This window comes from Pezoporus wallicus, unplaced genomic scaffold (assembly GCF_028554395.1).
Source record: "Pezoporus wallicus isolate ANWC-B61680 ecotype Strahan unplaced genomic scaffold, APGP_CSIRO_Pwel_v1 contig_6783, whole genome shotgun sequence".
Lineage (NCBI taxonomy): Eukaryota > Metazoa > Chordata > Aves > Psittaciformes > Psittacidae > Pezoporus > Pezoporus wallicus.
In genome coordinates, this window is record NW_026637555.1 from 1,612,484 (window position 1) to 1,634,135 (window position 21,652).

Below are 21,652 nucleotides of genomic sequence, written 5' to 3' on the forward strand. Positions count from 1 at the left end.
TGTGGCATTAACAAACTGATCTTTTATAAAGGTTGGGGGTTAATCTGTGCAGCTTCATGTGAGCTGTAAGAACTTCAGTGTTCAAGGGGAACAGAGCTAGGGGGTTTGTTTCTGGTGAATGCTGGTAGAATTGCTCTGTTGAGGATTACCTGCTCACTGACACTTGGGCTAGATGTAAGGCAGGATCATTTACCAATGACTGGCACTTCAGAAAAAATATTTTAAAACCATGATGAATAAAAAAGAAACTGCTTTAAATTCCTGTTTGGAACAGAATCAAGCAGAGTCTGTATTTAAATCTAGAGCAGCAGAGCACTGACTAACCAATATGTTGCTGGAAACATCTGCATTTTCCTGTCTTTAAAATACATAAGCATTGGGCATATTAACCTGAAATAAAGATTAACTTGGTTGACAGTTGTGTGTGATGCTGAGGAATTCACTCAGGAAGGAGTAATGCTGTGTAGGTTTTTGGAGGTGTGGTTTGTGTTGGCTTTTTTGTTTGCTTTGCTTTTTGGTTTCTGGTATATGGGAGCCTAATACAGTGCTTTGACCTCCAGAATGTTTTTTTGGAGAAAAGCTTACTTCTGCCATAGTTGTTCTGATTTGCCTTTTGGAGACACAGTCGCTTTGCCTTCATTCCCTTGTCTACAGGGATAAGGTTGTGCTTTGACCGAGTCCTGCTGTGATAGATGTAGAAAAGCAAAGTAGAAATACTGAAAGACAAACTCATCTGTTACACAAAAATAAACATAAAAAACTTTACTGTGATAACTTCAAAAGCTTTCTAAGTTAGAATTTGTCAGAATTATTATTGAAACTGTTAACAGTAGTAGCACTACAGAATGTGTCTGCATCACACTAGACACTTGGAACAAGCTGAGAATTCTAGCAAAAATTAGAGGCTCTGCAGTGACATAGATTCAAGGCATTCTCTTTTCCAATTGTGTTTAAGGGACTTAAAGTCCCCTAGTAGTGTACTTCATTTTCTATAAATTCCATTTAATAAGCAGTGGTATATAATTCCCATGCTGAAGATACCTCAGCTGTTTATATTTGCTATTTACACGAAATCAAAAGCACACAAAAGCTGTTTATTTTTGTGCTCTTTGCTGCATGTTCACCACCAAGTATAAAAGGTAAAAAAAATAGCAAACCCCAAACCTGAACACACATTTGTTCTCAGTTGTACTTGTTGACAAATCTAGGAGTGAAATGGATGTGTTAATTTTGGGTTCTATTAGGAACAGAGCAAAAACTATACAGGACCAGATTTTCAGTGGTAGCAATCACAGAGGGAATAAATTTTAGTTGAAAGGTCTGAGGCAACATTAGAATCAAGACAGACTTACAAGTGGTGGTCTTGTGTGGCCTTCATTTTCCCTGCTCTTGAAGAGCAGCTCTTATTTCCCCTAGCTTACACTGCAGGGAAAAGAGACCAGGTCACCTCACTGCCCTGTCTTTGCACTGGTATGCTTATGTGATATGATGGGGAAGGAAAGACGGGTAATAATCAGCTTCAATTTTATTCCACTCTAAAATGAGGAAGGAATTCTTGAAATGTTTGGCAGGAGAGATTTGTTTCCCTGTTAGCCATATGTTTCCCTCCGCCTTTCTTACTGGCTGGGGATTTGGTAGTGGGCAGACAGAAACGGTAACACCTTTCATGTGGAGGGAAGGTTGGTCCCTCCCCGGTTGCTGGGATCATTTAATTGACTTTGCCTTCTCCATTGTTTGTTTCAGAGCAGATATTACTTGATACTGTATTAGAAGCTGTTAAAATACACTGTTCATTTGGACAGTATGGCTATATAACAGAATTTTTTCTGGAGCCTTTCTGACTTACGTTATGAGTTCAGGAATAGAAGTAGATGGCTCTTATCTGTTATTATTTAGTGAGTCTAATTTGATCTGGAACACGTCTGTGGGAGGTTTTTCAGATTGCTCCATTCTCTTCGTCTTTTAGAAAACTGTTTTCTGAACAATTTTTGGAGCAACATTCAGATAAAACAAGATCCAGAATTTTTTAGTGAGTGTTTTAGAGATCAAGTAAGTCACCTCTGATATACAGAGGCTGTCCTAGCGAGAAGTTTGTAGAGCAGATGTGGATTTTGTTTATTAACATCATTACCATTGACTGCATTAACTATTTTAAAGAAATCCTATTTTTACTTAAAAGCATCTGAGTTGTATATGTGTATGAAAGAGGCATTTGTACAGCTTTGAATATTCAAAATAATAGATGTTACAGAAAAGTTACTGAACTTTTAAGCCAGTTGCAGTGGAAACTGTGTTATGCTCGTGTCTGGACCTTTGAAAGGCTTAGTACTAATGTTTTTAAACTGCATCTAGTACTGTCTTACTGAGGAAGTGTAACTAGTAGTTAAGTTTTGGGTCTTTTAAGCATAAGACTGCTTAATTGTGATTCTTCCTGTTTCAAAGCGAAGTGTGATGGGCGTAGGTGACATACGGCCATAACACAGAGGTCTCGGGGAATAAAAAGGCAAACTGAAGGTACATGGACATGAGAACTTTCATCATGTTTTATCTTCAAAGGCTGTAGAATAACTTGCATCTCTGGGTTTACGTAAGCAGAGCTGTGTTCAACTTCTGGTAAATTTTGCTTCCAGGGCTTTTATAACTTAATTGTTCAGTGGAAGAATGCAGTTTTTTATTCATATAACGTAGGCCATGCAGCATTCTTAAAGGTTCTGCGCATTCTGGCCCCCATCCATCACAGTACTTAAACTGTGAGTAGCTCTATTAAAGTTGATAGAATTACTCATATGCTTAAAATTAAACATGTGCTTAAGTGCTTTGATGGATAAAAGCCAAACTTGTCAGCCCCTTGCTTTGTTATGTGCTATGCTACACCTGCCTCTCAGTGTAGCATAGCACAGTATGATCAGTAAAGATCCATAGCCTGGATCTTTAAGGGACAGATTTGCAGATTTGGTGGTTCTGATATATAGTTACTCTGTGTTCTGAAAATGTAGTGTCCATGCACAGTCATAGTCGATTCATACACTGAAAGTAGAAATACACAACTACAACTCTTGAAATCTAGCAATACTTGACAAAATTCACGGGATTTTTTTTTTTCCGGAGGATTTCAGTGGGAATGTTGTGCTGATTGTTCACGTGGGAACATGACGTCCTTAATATTCTTCACAAAACTACCTTTCTATTGAAATCTAGATATTAATAAAGTATATAATGGAAATTACCACTTAGGTATGACAGCACACTGCTAAGAACAACTGTGAACTTGAACTTCCACAACGCTAAGATCAGTAGGGACTGATCTAGTTTCTGCTGATAATGCTGAGTTTTGTAAGCGTTCTTAAGGCCTGTAAGTAATGTTGCATGTACTTGATGACAACTCGTCTTTTGAGGTAACTGTGGAAGTCTTTCTTGATTCTAATTTTGTCAACGTTAAAAACTCCAAATCTACAGCTGTAAAGATAGTTGATTCAGTGACAGCAGTGACACTGCTGTAAGAAACATGTGGTGAACAAAAAAGATTTTACATTAATGTCTCACTGAAATCTAAGGTCAGCTTTAAGTAACAGCTGTGCAGTTTAACAAACAGTTCATGTATTCCTTTCCAGATTGCCGATTGCCCCCCCCCCCCCCAGTAATTTGGGTGCTGAAATTAGAATCACAGAATCATAGAACAGTTAGGGTTGGAAAGGACCTTAAGATCATCCATGGGCAGGAGCACCTCACACTGAACCATGTCACCCAAGGCTCTGTCCAGCCTGGCCTTGAGCACTGCCAGGGATGGAGCATTCACAACCTCCCTGGGCAACCCATTCCAGTGCCTCACCACCCTTACAATAAAGAACTTCTTCCTTATATCCAGTCTAAACTTCCCCTGTTTAAGTTTGAACCCATTCCCCCTTGTCCTATCACTACAGTCCCTATCGAATAGTCCATCCCCAGCATCCTTATAGCCCCCCTTCAGATACTGGAAGGCTGCTCTACATTCACTGCTTTAACTACCTTTCTCTTCGAACCATCATTCTGAATTACGGGCTATCGGTGCTGAATCCTGCAGCATTTAGAAAATGCAGAGATCTAGATTATTATTTTTTATTTGAGTGAAGCAAAACTTTCAGGAAAATGCAGTCATGTTGCAAGTCATTTCATAGGAAGGGAGAAGCTTTGTTTCATTTCTTGATTAACATTTGGAAGCGAGTTTGAAATTAAGAGTTGAGGGACTATTTCATGGTGGAATGTCTGTTTTAAATTTTCTGTCCTAACTCACAAATGTTTTCTTTTGTCAATTGGTAGCAAAAATCTCTTTGCATAGGTACCTGTTGTTAACTGTTACTGATGAGACACTTTGTGTTTGTCCTGTTCAGATGTATAAGGGTTTCTGTGACCACGTTGAACCTAAATTTGAATCTTTACAAGCGCAAGCTTATTTGGCTGTTGCAATAATTTCTGCAGATGGTCTGTTAGAAACCTCAATTGCACAATTTTTTTTTAACAACCAAGGATTATGTCCCCCATAAGCAAGAAAGTAGATCTTTGTGCTTCCTGAGAGCTGTTTGAAATGGTTATCTCAAGGTAGTGAATTGTACAAGGCAAGATGATTCAGCTGGTTTGACTTGAGTCCTCCTGTTTCTGCTGGCTCTGAGAGGTGTCCTTCTGTACCAGAAAAGAATCACAAAGTGTACTCTGAGGACTCCAGCCTTGTTAATTACTGTATCAAGTATCTAGAGAGAATACTAAACTTTTGAGGACATCTTTTTTTGTACTATGCATAATTACCTGTACTTAGAGCGAGAAAATGGGACTGGTGTGCTATCCTTCCTATCTTCTGTATGCATGCTTGAAGAACTGGAGACACTAGAGACCAAGTTTTCAATTTACAGAGGTGTTTAATTGCACAGTATGAATTAAAGGGCCTTTGTCAACCTCCTATATCACAGAGCTCTTTGTGAATGCTTCTGTTTTCATTCCTTACCTGAACTCTTCCTAGTTAATTAGCTGAGGTAAATGGAGCAGCATAAGCAGAATTATGTTTCTTAATGCTGGGTCTGTGGTGGTGTCTTTGTACCACTTACAGGTATAAAGGGACTGCAAACCAGTTAAACTGGTTTTACGGAGGAATTTGCAAAGCCGAAGGAGAGCCCCACGGTGGCTTCGAGCCAGAATAGCATCTCTGCCCCATCCAGCTGGGCAGGTGGTATGAGCAGGGTGCCATGTGCCTGGGCTGTTCCTGCCTGCTGCAGCAGCCCCTCGGACAGAGCCTTTAGCGTATGTCCTGCTACCCTCCTGGCTCCTTTGAACTTCAACGAGAGCCAAGCCTGCCAGTGACCAGTCTTTGCATCTGATAGCCATGAAGGCAGAATAAAGCTACCCTTTAACCTTTACACTTGGGTTATCACGATAAGCACAGGGAAAATAAACCTAAACATGGAGTTAATTAAGTTTATATTTTGTGTTGCCTGTTTTAGAGTAATATCATTATGATACTGTTCCCTAAAATAAGAAAGAAGTCACACCCCTGACACCTAACATTACAGTTTAAATAATGATTGAAAATAACATCATCTTGCTTTCACAAAGCTGTGATGCCTCTTTTTTTTATTACTGCGTCAGTAATTTGTATTTCTTGCCTTTTAACTTATGGAATGACAGAATCATTCTCTAAACGGAAGGTATGTCTTTGTGCTTACATTTCTTATCATATGTTCGTCTACTTATGGCCACATAAGTAGATGTGTATGCGACTCGTGGAGAACATTAAAACAAGCAGTGGTAAAGCAGTTTACAGTGCCTTTTCCAATATTTAAAAGGGAACTTTTCACACATTTGTGTGTGTATGTGAAAGTGATTGTGTTTCAGAGGATAACTGAACTAAATTCTCCCAAATCATTTAGGTCACAATAAGATCTGTGCAAAGTAAGTATTTTTTAGCTGTGTCTTCTAAATCAAAGTATGTAACAACAAAATTGTTCTTTTCTGTTCTTAGTATTTTTTCTCCCAATAAATCATCTTTGGTAGTTGGATGGTAAAGTTTGTTGTTGCCCAGAAACTTGGAGGAATAAACCTAAGAAGAATCTTCTAAGTAGGTGATGGGGGGAAAGGTGGATTAAGAGGAAGAGCGCAGTACTGGGGAGGGAAAACTTTATTTCTGCATCCAGCAGCAGCAAGGGTCTGCTGCTTTCAGTGACATGCTTGATACTATACCTGGTGGGTGTTACCAGCATGGCATTGACTAAAGCAAGAGTGCTTTAGATTACATTTTGTCAGCTAGCTATGCCTTTGGGTAACTTGATTTTGTTTTACAAAGTGACGGAGTTGTCAAGAACAAAGTACTAATGTGATCAGAAAATCTCTTTCAATTCTGCTGCAGTTGAGGACCCAAGTAAATCATATTTCCTGTTGAAAGCTGCACAGTGACTGCTGTGCAGCTGATGCATGGTAGCTCCTACCCCATGGTACTGCGTGTGCTCGGCCCTTTTGTTCTCGAACAGTACAGAATAGAAAATCTCTTTGAAGTTGGCAGAATTGCTGCGTTCTCTGTGCTGTCATATAAATGAAGAGTTCAATTTGCAGAAGAGATTCAGTGGTTTTTGCTGTTTCGCTTTAGCAGTTTTGTCTGCAAAATTGGTACTTTGTTATAGGTCTGAGGTGAATTATTTCAGCTTCACTCTGAATACTCTAGGCAACTATTTTCCCCCATTTTCAAGTGCCTCTAACTTGGCCTCTGCCCTGTTTGCCATTCTAGCTGTTATATTTTGAGATAATTGCCATGTTGTTCTGTTAGAAATAACCCAGGCTGCTAAACCAAATTTACCTTATTGTTGAATCCAAAGTACCACAGAATTTTTGTATTGTGGATTGGTAGCAAAACCTTAATTGAATTTCCTTGCTTGTGGTCTTGTGTCTGAAGATTTTGACTGCACTGCTCTGTTTTTACGAGGTGGATTGGCAGGTAGTGCTGTTTGCGTTTCTCTTAACTTCCATAAGGTGCAGTAAACAAATTTTACTGCAGATTTTATGGGATATTTATGAAATCCACAAGTGTGGATCCACTGCATCAAAGACACTGTTTTTAGGTGAATAGTTACATTTAAGGCCCACGTGCCTGTGAAGTGCATGCGTGCCTATCAAAGAAATGGATTGTGTTTTAAAATTAAATTGATATATTAACTTTTCATTTGCTTTCAGTGTGTAATTGTAATGGGCAAAGGTGAGCAGAAGGGGGACAGCCCATGGCTGTCTGCACCTTTGTTAGTGATACCTGTAAAGCAGACCAAGGGGTGCCTGTGCCGAAACAGAACAACATGGGTTTCTTTTTGCTGTGAAAAGCCAAAGGCAAACAAATTGGTTTGTAAGATTTTTATTCTGGCTGTTATACTTGCAGATTGATTCACTTCACTGGCAGTGCTTTGCACAGGCAAGGGAAGCTTTTCACGAGCTAAGAGTTGCTCTGTCAGCAAGTTCAAGAGTGAGCAAAGTCTGACAGGCTTCAGAAATAAATGTAATTTATGCATTATACCAGTCACTGAAGGTGTTAAAGCCAGGCTGTTTACAACCTTGTAAAGAAGACAAAAGCTAATGCCCTGTGTTAACATCATATGATTACACTTTAGTATGCCCTATTAAAATGGCCTATATATGCTCTCCAGGCATGTGCATTTTGCAGTGCAAGTTTAAAGAGAAACTTTGCCTTTTTTATTATTTGTAAAAAGCATCCTGAGAACTACAAAGAATTTGGAACGTAATAAATAACATTTTAACATGGTTTTGGGGGGATTATTATAGAATACAAACCCAGTTGTATTTAAGTAGGTGTACTCTGCCCATGCGGTTACATACCCCTCAGGATTCTAGACAGGCTCACTTGTGGTGAAATAATGTAGGCATACTATTAAATCACAAACCATTATGTGGCATTATTTATTATGCTAAGGCTGCACATAGGAAATCACATGTTAAAAGACAAACTGAGAAAATTACATTTTTCATAAATGAAAGCTAGCATTTATATCTGCAATATACAAAGAATGTTCCAGTATTTTGTATTCACATTGTAAGTATTCGTATTCCAGAGTATGTTCCTTTTTTAGGCCATGTTCATAGTGGAATTAATTGGCAATCATCATTTACCCTCATTAAAAGCCTTTTTCTGTTGCATATTATCTGATCACAGTCTTTTCACTTTCACTCAAATGATGCATCCCACAGCATTAAATTCACCTCTTCACAGTGTTCTTCATTACATGTCTGATGTTTGGTTCCTAAAATATTCCTACATGTAAAGTATACATTTTACTGTATAAGCAGAAATTTTGGGGGGAGATAGGGGATGAGTTTCCCCACTAACTTAGATAATTGATATATGTTAAAATGATAGCACTTTATTAGCATGGCTATCTTTCCTTCCAAAGGAAAAAAATCAATTTTATTGTTGTTGCTTTGCACTCTGAGTGTTTTGGATTTTTTTCTTTCAGTTTGTGGTGTTTGAAGATGTGGCACTTCATTTCTGTTCATAAAACCTTACCTATTTTTTGATGGCAAAAAAAAAAGTAGCAATATACTACGTTCTGATTTAAAGCTACGTAGTTCTTTGGAGTTTTCTCTTCAATCTTGTCCAAACCCTGTGTGTTGAACAAAACTTTGCAACAAGGCGCACGGCTCCTTAACCAAGAAATCCAAACTTTGCTTTTGGGCATTTAGATTAATGGCATAAAGTGGTCACAGGTTTTTTTTTCTTTGTGTGTTTTTGGTTTTTATGGTTTTTTTTTTTTGTTATTCTTTTAGTTCTTCTACATGTTTTGACCATTTATTTCAGCACTGAGGGTTTTTTTTTTACTTTTCTACCTGTAAGATGTTTATGCTGGGTAAGCTCAGTCATTGGTCCTCCGGAATGTTCTTGTTAAGCTTTAAATATTTGTTCCAAGTTCCAAGTGAAGGTTATTCATATTATTTGGAAGGTAAAACAGAAATTAACATTAAAATACTTCATTTTCTGGTAATCCGTTTGGTAATGCTTTCGTTGCATAGGATTTGATGAAGTCTGAGTAAAAATGTTGCCATTTTAATAGCAAAGCTCAGCCACAGGTGGAGAAGTTCTTTACTAAATAATGATAAGGTTTGTTTTCAAGGAGTATTTGATTTTCCTGACCTCCTCTGTCATTCTGATTTCATGTTATTTGAGTTAAAATGTCATCTTTTTTTATAGTGCCTAAAATAGACTTTATTAGTTTTCCTGAAAGCTATGTGCAGCTTTGCTTTGGCCCATTTAAATATTGAAAACAGCAGGATTTGAGATTTTTCTTCTAATCCTTAACTAATAGAGTTTAATGCGTTGTTTGGCCTACTCTACACTGCTTAAGCAAAAGTTTTAAACAAGATTAAAAATATGACCTTATTAACCCATGGCATCTAAAGATACAGAACAGGCCTGCAGAGACAACAGTTGTTCATTAGCCAGGATAGCATGGTGCCATTCCCAATCTACTCTGTCTGCTCCAGAGGAAAACATTTTGGGAGCCCAGCTTTTTCCTTTTGTAGTTTTGGTCATTGTGCCAGCACCTGGGAGTAGGAAAGAGAAAAGCAAGGATTTGTTTCTAAGTTCAGTATTTAGTCTTTGTGGTTGGGGAAAATGAAGTTCAATTACTTTTGGAAATTCGAGGTGTGACCTGGCTGGGATCTCTCAGAAAGAATGCTGGCAGAGGTGGGGTTTAGCTGTTGTTTGCTGCACTTCTTAGTCCCTGGGTAAAATGAGTTTCACCTTTCTTTTTGAAGGGAAGCTACAGTGTATGTAAGCTGTTGGATGGGTGATTGATGAACTTGTTGAGTTCCAGAAGAATGAAGTATCTCATTGTCATGGAAAATTTATGCTTAGCAAACATTACAAAACATTCATTGCTGTGTAATAAGATTCCTTGTTTACCGGACATGCTATAGGGCCATGGCAACAAAACCAGAAATAGGAACTATGAGTATTCTTGTTGTAAAGATGATGATGGTTATCAAACAGTTTGTTAATTGCCAGAGTTTTATGTCACTCCGCGTTCTGCAGCGCTGCTAGTATGCATGAGGATCAGTGGAGAGGTGTAAAGGTGAAAGTTGGACCGAAACCTGTAATAAAAATGTGGGTTTTTTGTATGGTATGGAAGAGTCAGGTAAACGTGCACTTGAGTGACGCTTCGAAGCAGTTACTTGCAAGTGTTCCAGGGAAGAGAATGTAACTAGAGTTTGCTTTAAAAAAGGAAATACATGGGGCAGGAAAAAAAAATCAGAAGGCTTTTTAAACTTCTGTCTTTCTATTGATGTTCCAAAACAATGCAAAATGACTTAACATAATTTCTTTATTTAATCCTTTAAAAATACTGATATCTTGCTTAAACGTTCAGCGTATCAGTTGCCCTTTTGATCTCAGTGGAGTGGAATCTGGATACATGTTCATTAAGTTCAAAACCCCGCTGAAAATTAGAGGCAAAATCAAGCCAGACAAATTACTTACACTGTCATGGGTAAAATGCCATTATTTACATTTTATTAAATAAAGAAACGTAAGTTTTAAAAACCAGAAGGTGGCTGATGTACATGCGCTAACTGAAAAACACAGCGTTGGTGCACCTACTCTAAGTCTTAGTTTGTGGAATGGACAGTTTCTTAAGATACTGGGCAATAGAAAGCATTGAAGATGGGAAGGAAGAGGGTGAAAAAGGCCTTGTTTTTTCATCTTTTCCTGTCTTACTTATTTTCCTTAGTTCAGTGCTGTTGGTCTTTGTTGGCTCACTGCCCTGTTCCCATCAGCAGTGCCAAATCCCTAAAGCAAAAAACTGGTAGTCTTCAGGAATAAGGTGGTCTGTAGGCAGATCAGGAAGTCTAGAGAAACAAAGAATTTCCATCAGGTTACTGAGCATTTAATTTTCTTTCCTCATCAAGCTTCACAGACCTTCCTCGCCCAGCCCCACAGTTTTGAAAATACATGCAGTGGTCAGCGAGGAGGAGCCCGGGGATAATCATGTTTCTGTTTGGGTGCTGATTCAGACATGTTCTCTCTACACAGCGAAGTCACTGAATGAGATGATTTGATGCTGCCACTTGCTTTCCATCTCTAAGAGCAGCCCTTGCATTGCAGTCATGCTGTCACGACTGTAGAATGTATCGTAAGGTCCTCCGTATCTGTGTCTAAATGCAGTGTACCACGTGGCTGGCACAGTGGTGCTCTCCTTAACCCTGTCTTTTACAGAAGTTGCATTAATCTTTGATTTGATAATCAAAATTCTCACTACTCTTGGATGTCTGTGTCTGCCTAATTATTTAAGCAGTACTGGTTTCTTGGTTGTTTTTTTTCCCTGCTGTTCTGTATTCTTGATTGGTGAATATGCTTTCAGTTTCATTTTGGTTGTTGGTTGTGAATAATTATAGAAAGGGAAAAGTGATAAAAAGCATTTACAATATAAGTGCTTAATTAAATCAATGAAAATGAGGTTTTCAAGCTGTGGTCTTTAAGCTGAAAGAGTGAGCACTGCCTTTGGAAGGGTAAGAGAAGCAAACATGCTGTTGCAAGTTTAAAGTCTCTGGGATATTGTGCTGGAAAATGTTAGTTTTCAGAATGAAAACCATAAAAATAGTTGGTATAAATATTCAGATAAAGCATTCTGTAGAAACAGTTTAATAAAATTAAAAGGTCACTTTGACAATCTAGCTGTTTTTATTTTTTTTTTTTTAGTAATTACATACCTAACTTGGTTTATCTCAAAGTAGTCATTTTATGTTGTGTATAGTAAGAAATTAATAATGTAAAAATTGTGTCATAGTACATCACATTTAAGTTACAACTTACTGTCTCAGTACTAGTGTAATACTTTTAGGATGCTGGTTCCCAGTCAATACCATATGTTTGATCATGCATCTAATTTTATTGCACTATTTAGCATTGAAGGTAACTGTTGTCAGATTTGACACATAAACCAGTGCCCACACAGTAGAGGCAGTGGTTTACTCTGGCTTGCTTGAGCTTGTGATGCTTTTTAATTTGTCTGCAGTTAATCCCAAATGACAGTGCTCATATAGAGCATTCCAGGTGGTTTTCTAGCCTGCTCTTCTGCTTGTTGTTAGAAGGGAATTTTAGCTATTTGCATTAGCCCTTTATTATTTAGATTTTATGTCTAAAGTGCTAGTTTGAATGTCTCTGTCAGGTTGAGTTTCTCTTCTCTACCTTCTTCTTCTATGACATCATTTTTGTACTGTTATTTTTTCTGTACTTTGAGATTCTTTGGTCTTCTTTCATTTGTTTCTACTTTTAGTAACTTACCTGCTCCCCATTTGTTTCCAGTTTATGCTTTTCTAAGTAACTTCCATCTATGTATAGTAGTTTGCATTCAGATGAATCAAAATCTGTTTGATCTTGCAGGATGTCTTAGTCCCAGTCTAAGACTACAATAAATTTTTATTTAAGCATAATTAGATACTGGGGGTTTTCATACAAATAGATGTTTACTGTTTAAGTAGAAAAGTTATGAGGTGTTATAATCAAGTGCATCTACAAAAGTATTCATGGACTGAAAGCACTTTAGTCAATAGTAACAACACAGTTTTGATGGAACAGTTTTCAAGTTCATGTTCTGTTTCTAAAAGGTACTCTGCTTTTATGGCTTATAAATTTAATAATGTGGTTTTTTATTACAGGGAGAAGAAAATGAAAATTCAGGATATTAAAAACAATATTAAAGAAGCTATAGAGGTAAGCTTACAAGCTATTGTTTACAGTTATTCAGAGCTACTTAGATACTCTGCAATATTTATTTTTTTTCATTATTATTATTTATTTCTATTTCTCTGCAGACAATAGTGACAGCAATGGGCAATTTGGCACCTCCAGTTGAACTAGCCCATCCAGAGAACCAGTTTCGAATCGACTACATCTTAAATTTAGCTAACCAGATAGACTTTGATTTCCCACCGGTAAGTAAGTAATTCACATCAGCTGCAGTCATGCTTTTTTGCAGATGGTTGTATTTCACTGCACTCTAGTAAATATTTACAAAACTCAGTGAGGTCTCTGGGAATTATCACAGTAGGTGTCTTTGGTCAGTGCTAATCAAATCAAGCGTATAGCAACATTCATATAGAGTATTCAAGCTGGTCCTTTATGAACACAGAGGTGCTTGTCTACTTTTTGTGGTCTACTGAAATAATCATCAGTGCTGGCAGTTAAATTTGGATATTATTAGGAATTGCTTGGCCCAAAAGGAGTGAAGATACACGCAACAGTCTGTTGATGATTAGCTGGTATGTAGTGATACTGTATTTCTGTTTTGGAAGAATACTGGAGTTTCTTGCTGATTCAGACATGTTCTCAGAGAGCTCTGTCAGCCAGGCTTTCTGCAAAGGCTCCACATGTTACGTCCTTGCCCCAACCCCCCCAGTCCTAGTTAATCATTCAAAATGCCAGCAGTCCCAGAGTAAATGCAGAAAGTGTAATTACTTGGTTGATGGTATGACTTTGTGCCCACTCTCTGTGATTAATTTCTACTGTACCTCAACCAGGCTGGTAGCAGAACCCTGTGAAAATACAGCTTGCAAACACTGAGGTCTTAAACAGTGAGAGGATATTTTTATTAATTACCATGAAGTATCTTATACTTGAAGCCATACAGGAGAATTTCAAAGTTTGTATTCTTTCTCTGTGCGTTGTTCCAGAGGGCTGCAGGTAAGGATTATGGTGGTGTATTAAAGTTGTGATCCATTTATACCAGAGTTCTGTATCGAGCAGTAGTCAGTCCCAGATGTTGGAAAGTGCAAGTACAAATAGTAGTAAGAAGCAGGATAGTTTGCAAGGTTTTCGTAACTCTGATTTGTAAACATTATTGAGGTCTGTGAAAACAATGATAGTTACCTTTTGCAACTGTTGCCACTTCTGGGAAATTCTGTACTTTGATAAGCCTTTGTATATAAGAGAAGAGCAGCCAACCAAGCCCGCATAAGCTGTGTACAAGGCAGCAGTCCTGTGTTATCAGCAAGTAAGTGGCAATACTGGCATTGTAGTCTTCAAATCAGTCGTTTTAAAGTTCAGCAGGCATAGACAGGTGGATGGAGAGAAGGGTGTATGGTTCTTTTCTAGCCCAGAAAATGTAACATCAGTCATTTTATCTTAAAGGATCTTAAATAAATTAAAGAGATTTTGTGATGTTTAACTTTGACTCCTCTTTGGTTTTGACACTTGTCAGTGTTATTCATAGTCACTTAATGGGTGATCTCCCCTACTAGGGGGACTAAAGGTTCATGCTTTGAAGATAGTGTTAGGAGAATATTTGAGAGAAAAGGCTCCTGACTCCAGGCAGTGTGCTCTTGAACTGGCTGTGTGCCCGCAGCTGTCCTACCGCCCATTGTTTTGTGATAGTTCAGGTTGTGATCTGTAACAATGCTGTAACAAGTTCCTGTGACCTAACTCGTACTGAAATACTTGATTTTCCCTCTTTCTTCTACCTCAGAGTTTTGGGTATTTTTCTTCCATTCAATTGAAATGCAGTGATTTAAAAAAAAAAATAATTACTTTTTTCTTTGCAGCAAGGGCTGATTGTACAGTGGTGAGTGAGTCAGTCCAGTGTGTGTGCGTTACATTAACTGTTTTTATATAAAAGTTAATATCAGTATGCATTATCTCTGGTAGCACAAACGTTAACAAGCACTTGATGTCTAAAGCAATAGAAATATATTTACGAGGTCCATAAATAATGTCAAGTTCAGTGAAAGTCTTTGATGTGTTGAATGACACATGACTTCAAGAATAAGTTCTCCAGTCAAACTAGTTTTTCTTCTCTGAGCACAGGTATTGTCTTAAATTTTTAAGCCCTGAGTCTACAGAATTTTAGGTGTGTGCATAAATGTGACTAGTGGCTAGCTTCATTGGTGTGATTAACTACTTCATATGTAAATGCAGGGTTGTGGTTTTAAACTGGATATACATTAGCCACAAATTTTGTGGCTCCTTCTGCCCTTGGTCATTATAGAGGCTATTATGTGTCTGATTTCTGAGTTTGTCTGAATGTAGTTTATAGTCCTTTGGTACCTGAAAAGCCGAGCCTACATTTTAATTGTGTATTTTAAATCAAGTTAAGGTCTAGAATGTCCCTAGATGCCAGCTCTCAGTGCATGATATTAGAAATATGTGATGGCTTGGGTACCTCTATAAAAAAGATTCTGACTTTGTTACAGATTAATTGACTCTGAAGAAAAAGAAATAATTTTCTGTAGGTGTAAAGGATAGTCTTAGGCTAGTTTTGCTTTCTGTCTAGGAGAGACTTGATTATCTAATTTCTTCTCCAGTACTCTGGTGGGAGAATTTAACCAACTGGCAGCTAAGCTTTTTCCTATATTGCATATTAATGATAAAGAAGGGAGGGGAATTTTTAGTGATGTTAGTCATATGCAGTGCTCTCTGTTTTGAGTTGCAGAACTTTTTGTCTCTTCCGTTTTCTTCTTGGGGAATCATATTTCACCTGTTACGAAGACATACTTTCTTCAGTATAATACTTGATGAGAGTAGGGAGAAAGAACATGCATGTACCAAAGAGATACTTTTTGAGGGCTGTGAATACTTAGTGCTGTACTCTTAAAATACAAGGCCATTTTTCTTCTCTTTAAGTGCCCATTCACCTTTTCTTAAACATTAATTTAGCGAGCTCTCCAGAAGGCAATGCATAGACATAGAGAGTTTAGACTAAGTCTTACGAAAAGTACTAGCCCTTCTAGTTTGGATGAACGCTGAGAATAATAGAGATCATGCTTTCCATGATAAAAATAGAGTTCTGCCTTCAGTACTTCTTGTAAACACTACGCTACCAACTTTTTACAAAAGATTATCATTTAAGGAGGACCATTATCATTTCCTTTATTTGAGTTGGGTTTTTTATCATGTGATTAAATTGTCACTGGCCAGTATAGACGACATTAAGCAAAGAAAAAGAAAGTTAAAGTAAGAAAACCTCGGAAGTTAACCAAACTGAACTCATTTGAGATAGTGGAAGCATTTAATTTTAATAATCGAGCTGATTGTGAATGCGCATTACTCAGAGCCTTAGAAATGAGGTCATGATCTATGAGTTGATATATTGGAACAGAGGTACAGATCTGAAGGCATACATGTAATTACTGCTGCTGGGCTTCTGTTTTAAGATGATACCATGAGAAATAGTATTTTTAAATAGGGAGAAATTCATAAGTGATTTAGAAATTATAAAATGAACTGTGTTCATCATTGAGGCTCTCTAATGAAATAACTACCATAGTTGGTTTGCTTGAGCAGGAAATTTGAGAACTTGCCCGAATTTGTGCTAGAACTGCTTTTTTAATGATCTCACAGCAGCTGAACTTTGTAGGACTAAATTCTGCTCTTTAATTTTCTATGTGACCAGATGAATGCATGCTGTACAGGATCAGTGTGGGGTGTAAGAACAAAGATCTCATGAAGTAAAATGTCAGGCTTTTTCTAAAACTATTCCATCAGTTAAAATAGAAAATAAAAACAAACAATGCTTATAACTGCACTTCCAAATGGCTTTTCTGTCGCGATTGTTCTTGGATGCATTTGGCTCAACACAATTGTATGTGTATGTTTTCAGTGTCAAAATTCAGTCTCTTAAGTATTTTTAATACTTCTGACTAGCTGTATATCTGTTTCAAATATAGTGTGATGTTGGGTTAGCTGGGTTGTAAAGGTGATATTTTTATTCCTGTTCTGCATACCAGACTGTGGTTAGGATATTTTCTCCATCCCTACTACCAACTCTGATAGTGTCTGTTTTCTCATCCCTTTCTTTCTGCTTTTACTTTTAGAAGAGGAAAGGAAATGCAGTTCTTCTATGAACATTTCTCTTTTCATGATCAACCAGTTTCAAGCAAGCTGCCAAATAAAACTTATTTATTATGGGTTTCAGTCCCTTTTTAATCCTCTGGTTTTAATGAAATATTCAAAATAGCAGAACAGTATTTACAGCTGCCTATTTTTAATTGATCTGGACTCAGCTAAGGAAGAGGTCTCTTGAAAATACTACGATAACTTCAGCAAGATGGTATTCAAAAAGTAGTGGAACCCAAATATTCACTATTGAAATGAAAATAACTGCAGAATCACTCCAGCCTAAGGCTCTCCAGCTAGGAAAATACATGTTTAGAAGAGATGCATCATTTTTAGGGTGTTGGTGGAATTGTCTGCAGGTCTTTTGGTCCCAGTTTATTTTTTATTACACTGCTCCGTTGTAGTTATTTTGAATCTCCCACTACCAATGCTGCTGAATAGTTTTATTATGGTTTCTGAGTGGTGTCCTTGAACCTGAACTTTACCACATGCTGACTTCAGCCTCAAAGCTGGCTTAGCATCCCCTCTGCCCACAGCCATCCTTTCCTTCTCCTCCACACCATAATGTGCCACTCTCACTTGCGCCAAGAAAACCTCCATTGAGTCCCCAGCGTCAGACCATTGAACCCATGCAGGTTAAAAATAACCCTGGTAATCCTTACTCCTTCTCCCTCCTATTTTGGGGGGGGTTATTTTTAACAGGGATCAGTTCTGAGGGCTGGTTTGTGACATGGCCCGTGGGCAGTGTGGTGCAAACGAGGTGGTACAAACTGTGTAATATGTTACTCCACAGTAGGTCAGGGGTGGGGGTGGGAGTCCTTAAGGTGGTTTTGACACCAAAATCTTCAAGAAGGTAACAAGAGAATACAGTCTCAGTAAGAAAAGATGTGAACTGGGATCTCCTTGCTGCCAGAAATGTTCCTTAATTATGTAGGCAACAGAACAAAATTATCTGTCCCTGTAGATAATCACCCTGATGTGTATAATGATAGATATGTTATTACTCCTGTCTAAATACATCGTGGAAGAAGAGGAGAGCTCTTCTGGTTTGACAGCATTGCTAGCTTTGTGATGTAATAACAAACATATCCACTCTGAAGAGGCCCATTTCCCATGAGGGTGCCTCAAATGTTACAGATTTTTGGGGTGTGGAATAGGCCAAAAATTTTCACAGGTGGGCAAACCCATCAGATGCTGGGAAAGGTGGGAGATAGAGCCTGGTTTCTTGAGTATCTGGATAATATTACGTGGATAGCTATTACGGCAAGAAAATTTTGGGCTCTTGCTTTTTCTTATCCAGACTCTCGTTATAATTTTGAGCAGGTCACCTCAATGCCCTATACACTTTTGTTCTAGTGCCTTTTTTAAGTCTCGTTACCTGTAAAATAGTGATGATCTGGAGTTGCATCTTGAGGTGCAGAAGTGGTAGACCATGTGAGTATGTCAAGTATTTTTAACTCAAGAATGTTAATGTTGTTAACAAAAAGGAATGGGGAATATTACAGACAGTATCAGCAGAGTGATGTGGTACCAGATCCTCTCAAATAATCTTTACTTACTGGTTTTTACATCTCCATTATCTTATCTACACAGAGGAGGTCCTCCTAGATGGACTTTTAGTTAATCCAATTGAGCTTACCTGAGTTTAACAGGACCTTAATGAAGCTGGTTTTCCTATCCTGTAATAGCAGACACCAGTTCTTTAATACAGATTAATTAAAAGATTTCTTTTGAAGCTACCTTTTAGTGTAGGGACTCTGGGGTAGGCAGCCACTGGACTTCATTTCTCTTTCTTGTAATAAAAGTGTGTATAGCTAGTAATGAATCTCTTTAAATCTTTGATTTTTGTCCACATTGGATAGATGCCTGATAGGAATTTTTTATTCCTGAAAGTGAATAGCAATATCAGATATCTTGTAACTTCTTATAAATAAACCTGTTATAAGTGAATAGCAAATCTGGAGATTGCTAACCTATTTGTTGGGTGATTTTTTTTTTTTTTAATTTCAGCTTTAAGTCTGCAGTACCCCAGGCTTTACTTAGCTTGTGAACTAGCCCATTGCATTGCACTAAGAAATACTATGTTGACATGAAACCTTTTTCATTAATAATTAAAATACATTGAGTATAAGCATAAAGTAGTACCTGACTTTTTTCTAACTAGACATTACTTTAAGCAAACGCTAGTACAAAACTCAGTTGTTAGGTTCCCAAGCAAATTCCTGGTGGCCTTCTTTCTTTGACAGCAGTTGTAGTAGGAGTTGTTACCTGGAATGGCAAGTTTTTGAATGTGCAAGAATTACCAGTGGTCCCACATAGTTGCTGTAGCTGTGCTGGGAGCAGCTGCCTTTGTGTATGGAGAGGTTTTGGCATGGCAGGATGTGTGTGCTGTGATGGGGGTTTCTAGGTCTGTCAGCTGCTGGTAGGTGAAGTCAGTGTAAATGACTTCAAAAACCAGATCTTTTGCTGTTCCTGGGTCTTTTTGTCCAGGAAGCAATAAAGTCTCCGGGATTTCTGTGGGATCATGCAGAATTTATGCAAAGCATTTTTTATTTACAGAGAACTTAATTATTTTTTTAAAAAAGTAATTCTTTAGTAAGGTACATAATTAGAAACAGTGTGCACATATATAGTGAAAATATTTAACGTGGGAAGTTCTTTCTTTTTTACACCTAAGAATAAAGCTGTTTAAATAAGTAAAAATATTTGTGCTGTATGTTTTGACTGCTAAAGTTTTCCAGAAATGAAAGCACTGACTAGGAACCTGGGCTTCTTTGAAGTGAAGAAACCATTTATACCAGAAAATTAATCCCTGTAGTCCATTTAGCTTGCTGTACTGTTCAGTAATGTGACATTAGACATTAAAAATAGGTTAGTTTCCTATTAAAACTGGAAAAAAGAGAAAAATACCCTTAAAAGGTACAAACTCATTGCTTCCATAAAGCAGAGTGCTGTGGTGACTGGAAACAATTACTTAATTCACCAGTTGCTTCTTTAAAAAAAGCTTCTTTTTAAAAAATTGTCATGTATTTTGATAAGCCTTTAATTTTGCTGTACTTCATGCATCCAGCTAGAATTCGGTATTAAATAAAGTTAATATGCTGGTTTCCTTCATTTAAATGGAACTTTGGTCTCCACCTAAAACAAAGGTCATGGCAAAAAGAGAACATTGTAAATAAGAAAGTGACACTGCTTGGCTGGTGATGAAGTAAAGAAAGTAAAAGTAATTTTAAAAGCTATTAAAATATACAATTGCTTATGTCTATTGATACAACATTCGTGTGCTTAGCAAAAGTAACTCATAGACTATGTATCAGGAAATCATGGATACCAGCTAATGAGCATGAAGGGGTGAGGAGTAGCAATTTAAATGATTTGCAAAGGAGGTTTGATTTTGGTAATTTAAAGCAGTGTTTCTAATTTTTACTTCAATATAAAATTTGGTTAATCTTGATACCCAGTAATGAAGGTTGCATTTTTTTGTTGATTCGTCTGTTTGTCCCTCTTGTTGTCAAATACAGATTAAGCCCCCTAGTTTTCACCTTGGTTTAGAGTTTCTTCTTGTGTTTTAATTTATAAGAAAAAGCTTGAGTTTTTAAGCCTGTATTCAGTCAAATTACGTGCATATTTAGGCTAGTCCGTCAGATCAGTAATATTACAGTGCCTTGACTTTAAATATAGCCTAAATAACGAGTACATGAGGACTTAAAAAGAAAAAAGCCAGTCTCCCTACTGTCTTCAGTGAACAGAAGCGAGATGAAATGCGAGAGCTAAGCAGCTTTGCTAATTAGCATTGCTCTTCTATACAGTGATTAGTCTCTTGATTTGTTTGCTGCAGTATTTCTAGCTACACCTGATTCTGTTCTTAAATGTGGCAGCATGTGCAGGAATGGCTCTTTTCCCACCTTCTGGTAATCCAGATTTTACTGCCAGTAACAGCAATTTCTAAGTGCAGTGAAAATGGGGATGCTGCTGCTTCTTATGCCTCCATTTGTTAAATGCAATAAAATAAAACATTCCATGCATGAAGATACTTTTTCCTAAGAAATTAAAGGAATGTGGCCTTTTAATTCTGCAGTGCTTTCACCGAGGTGTTCACATAGTTCTGTGGAAATCCTATAAAGTATTTCCTTAAGTTGGAGAATCTACAGTGCAGAACTTAAGACAGCAGACGTTATCTGCGCATCTTTTCTGCAGAGCAGTCATTTTTATAGTAAATAAAGCCACCCTGTATTTTCCTTTATTATCAATTTGATTAGCATTTGAAGCAAATGCTAATGCTTTATTCTGCACTGGCATTTTTATCCAGCAAATTCTCACCATACCATATTTATAGATTCTTAAGTTTGCATTTCAAAATTCATTTGAAGAAATGGCGACTCAGTTTCTCTTGATACATCTTCTTTGTTTTCCTCGGAGCAGTCTTAAGGAACAAGAACAGATTAATTTAATTTATGTGAAATAGAAGAGCTGTCAGCTGAATTAAACAGGAAATAGGCATAAATTTAATATAGAAATTCTTAAGCATTTTCTGGTTTTAATCACTGTGAGAGACTACTGCAAAATACTGGTGTATGCATAGATTAAATAAAATTATACCTGTGAGCTTGCCGTGTATCGCAATGGCTTGAGAAGAGTTTCTTTGAGAGGCTTGATGAAGACTAAGCAACCTGTCAGTGTGCTAATCGCCCTGTGGACGTGCTTTTTGGGTGTACCACAGAAAGTGCCTTTGGGCATGAAAATTCTGCAGCATACAAAGACTTGGAAATATGATGGTAAATATGCTTCTAAATGAAAATCATTACTTTGGTA

General features: G+C 37.4%; 1 protein-coding gene across 2 annotated transcripts in view; it reads left to right on the forward strand.

Annotated features, from left to right (window-relative positions):
* Positions 1 to 21,652, forward strand: part of GNAS (GNAS complex locus) — a 151,357-nt gene that overhangs the window by 83,266 nt on the left and 46,439 nt on the right. For both annotated transcript variants that reach the window (XM_057406357.1, XM_057406358.1), the window contains exons 3-4: positions 12,670 to 12,724; positions 12,826 to 12,945. In XM_057406357.1, the coding sequence (XP_057262340.1) occupies positions 12,670 to 12,724; positions 12,826 to 12,945 (175 nt within the window). The remainder of the gene's footprint in view (positions 1 to 12,669; positions 12,725 to 12,825; positions 12,946 to 21,652) is intronic.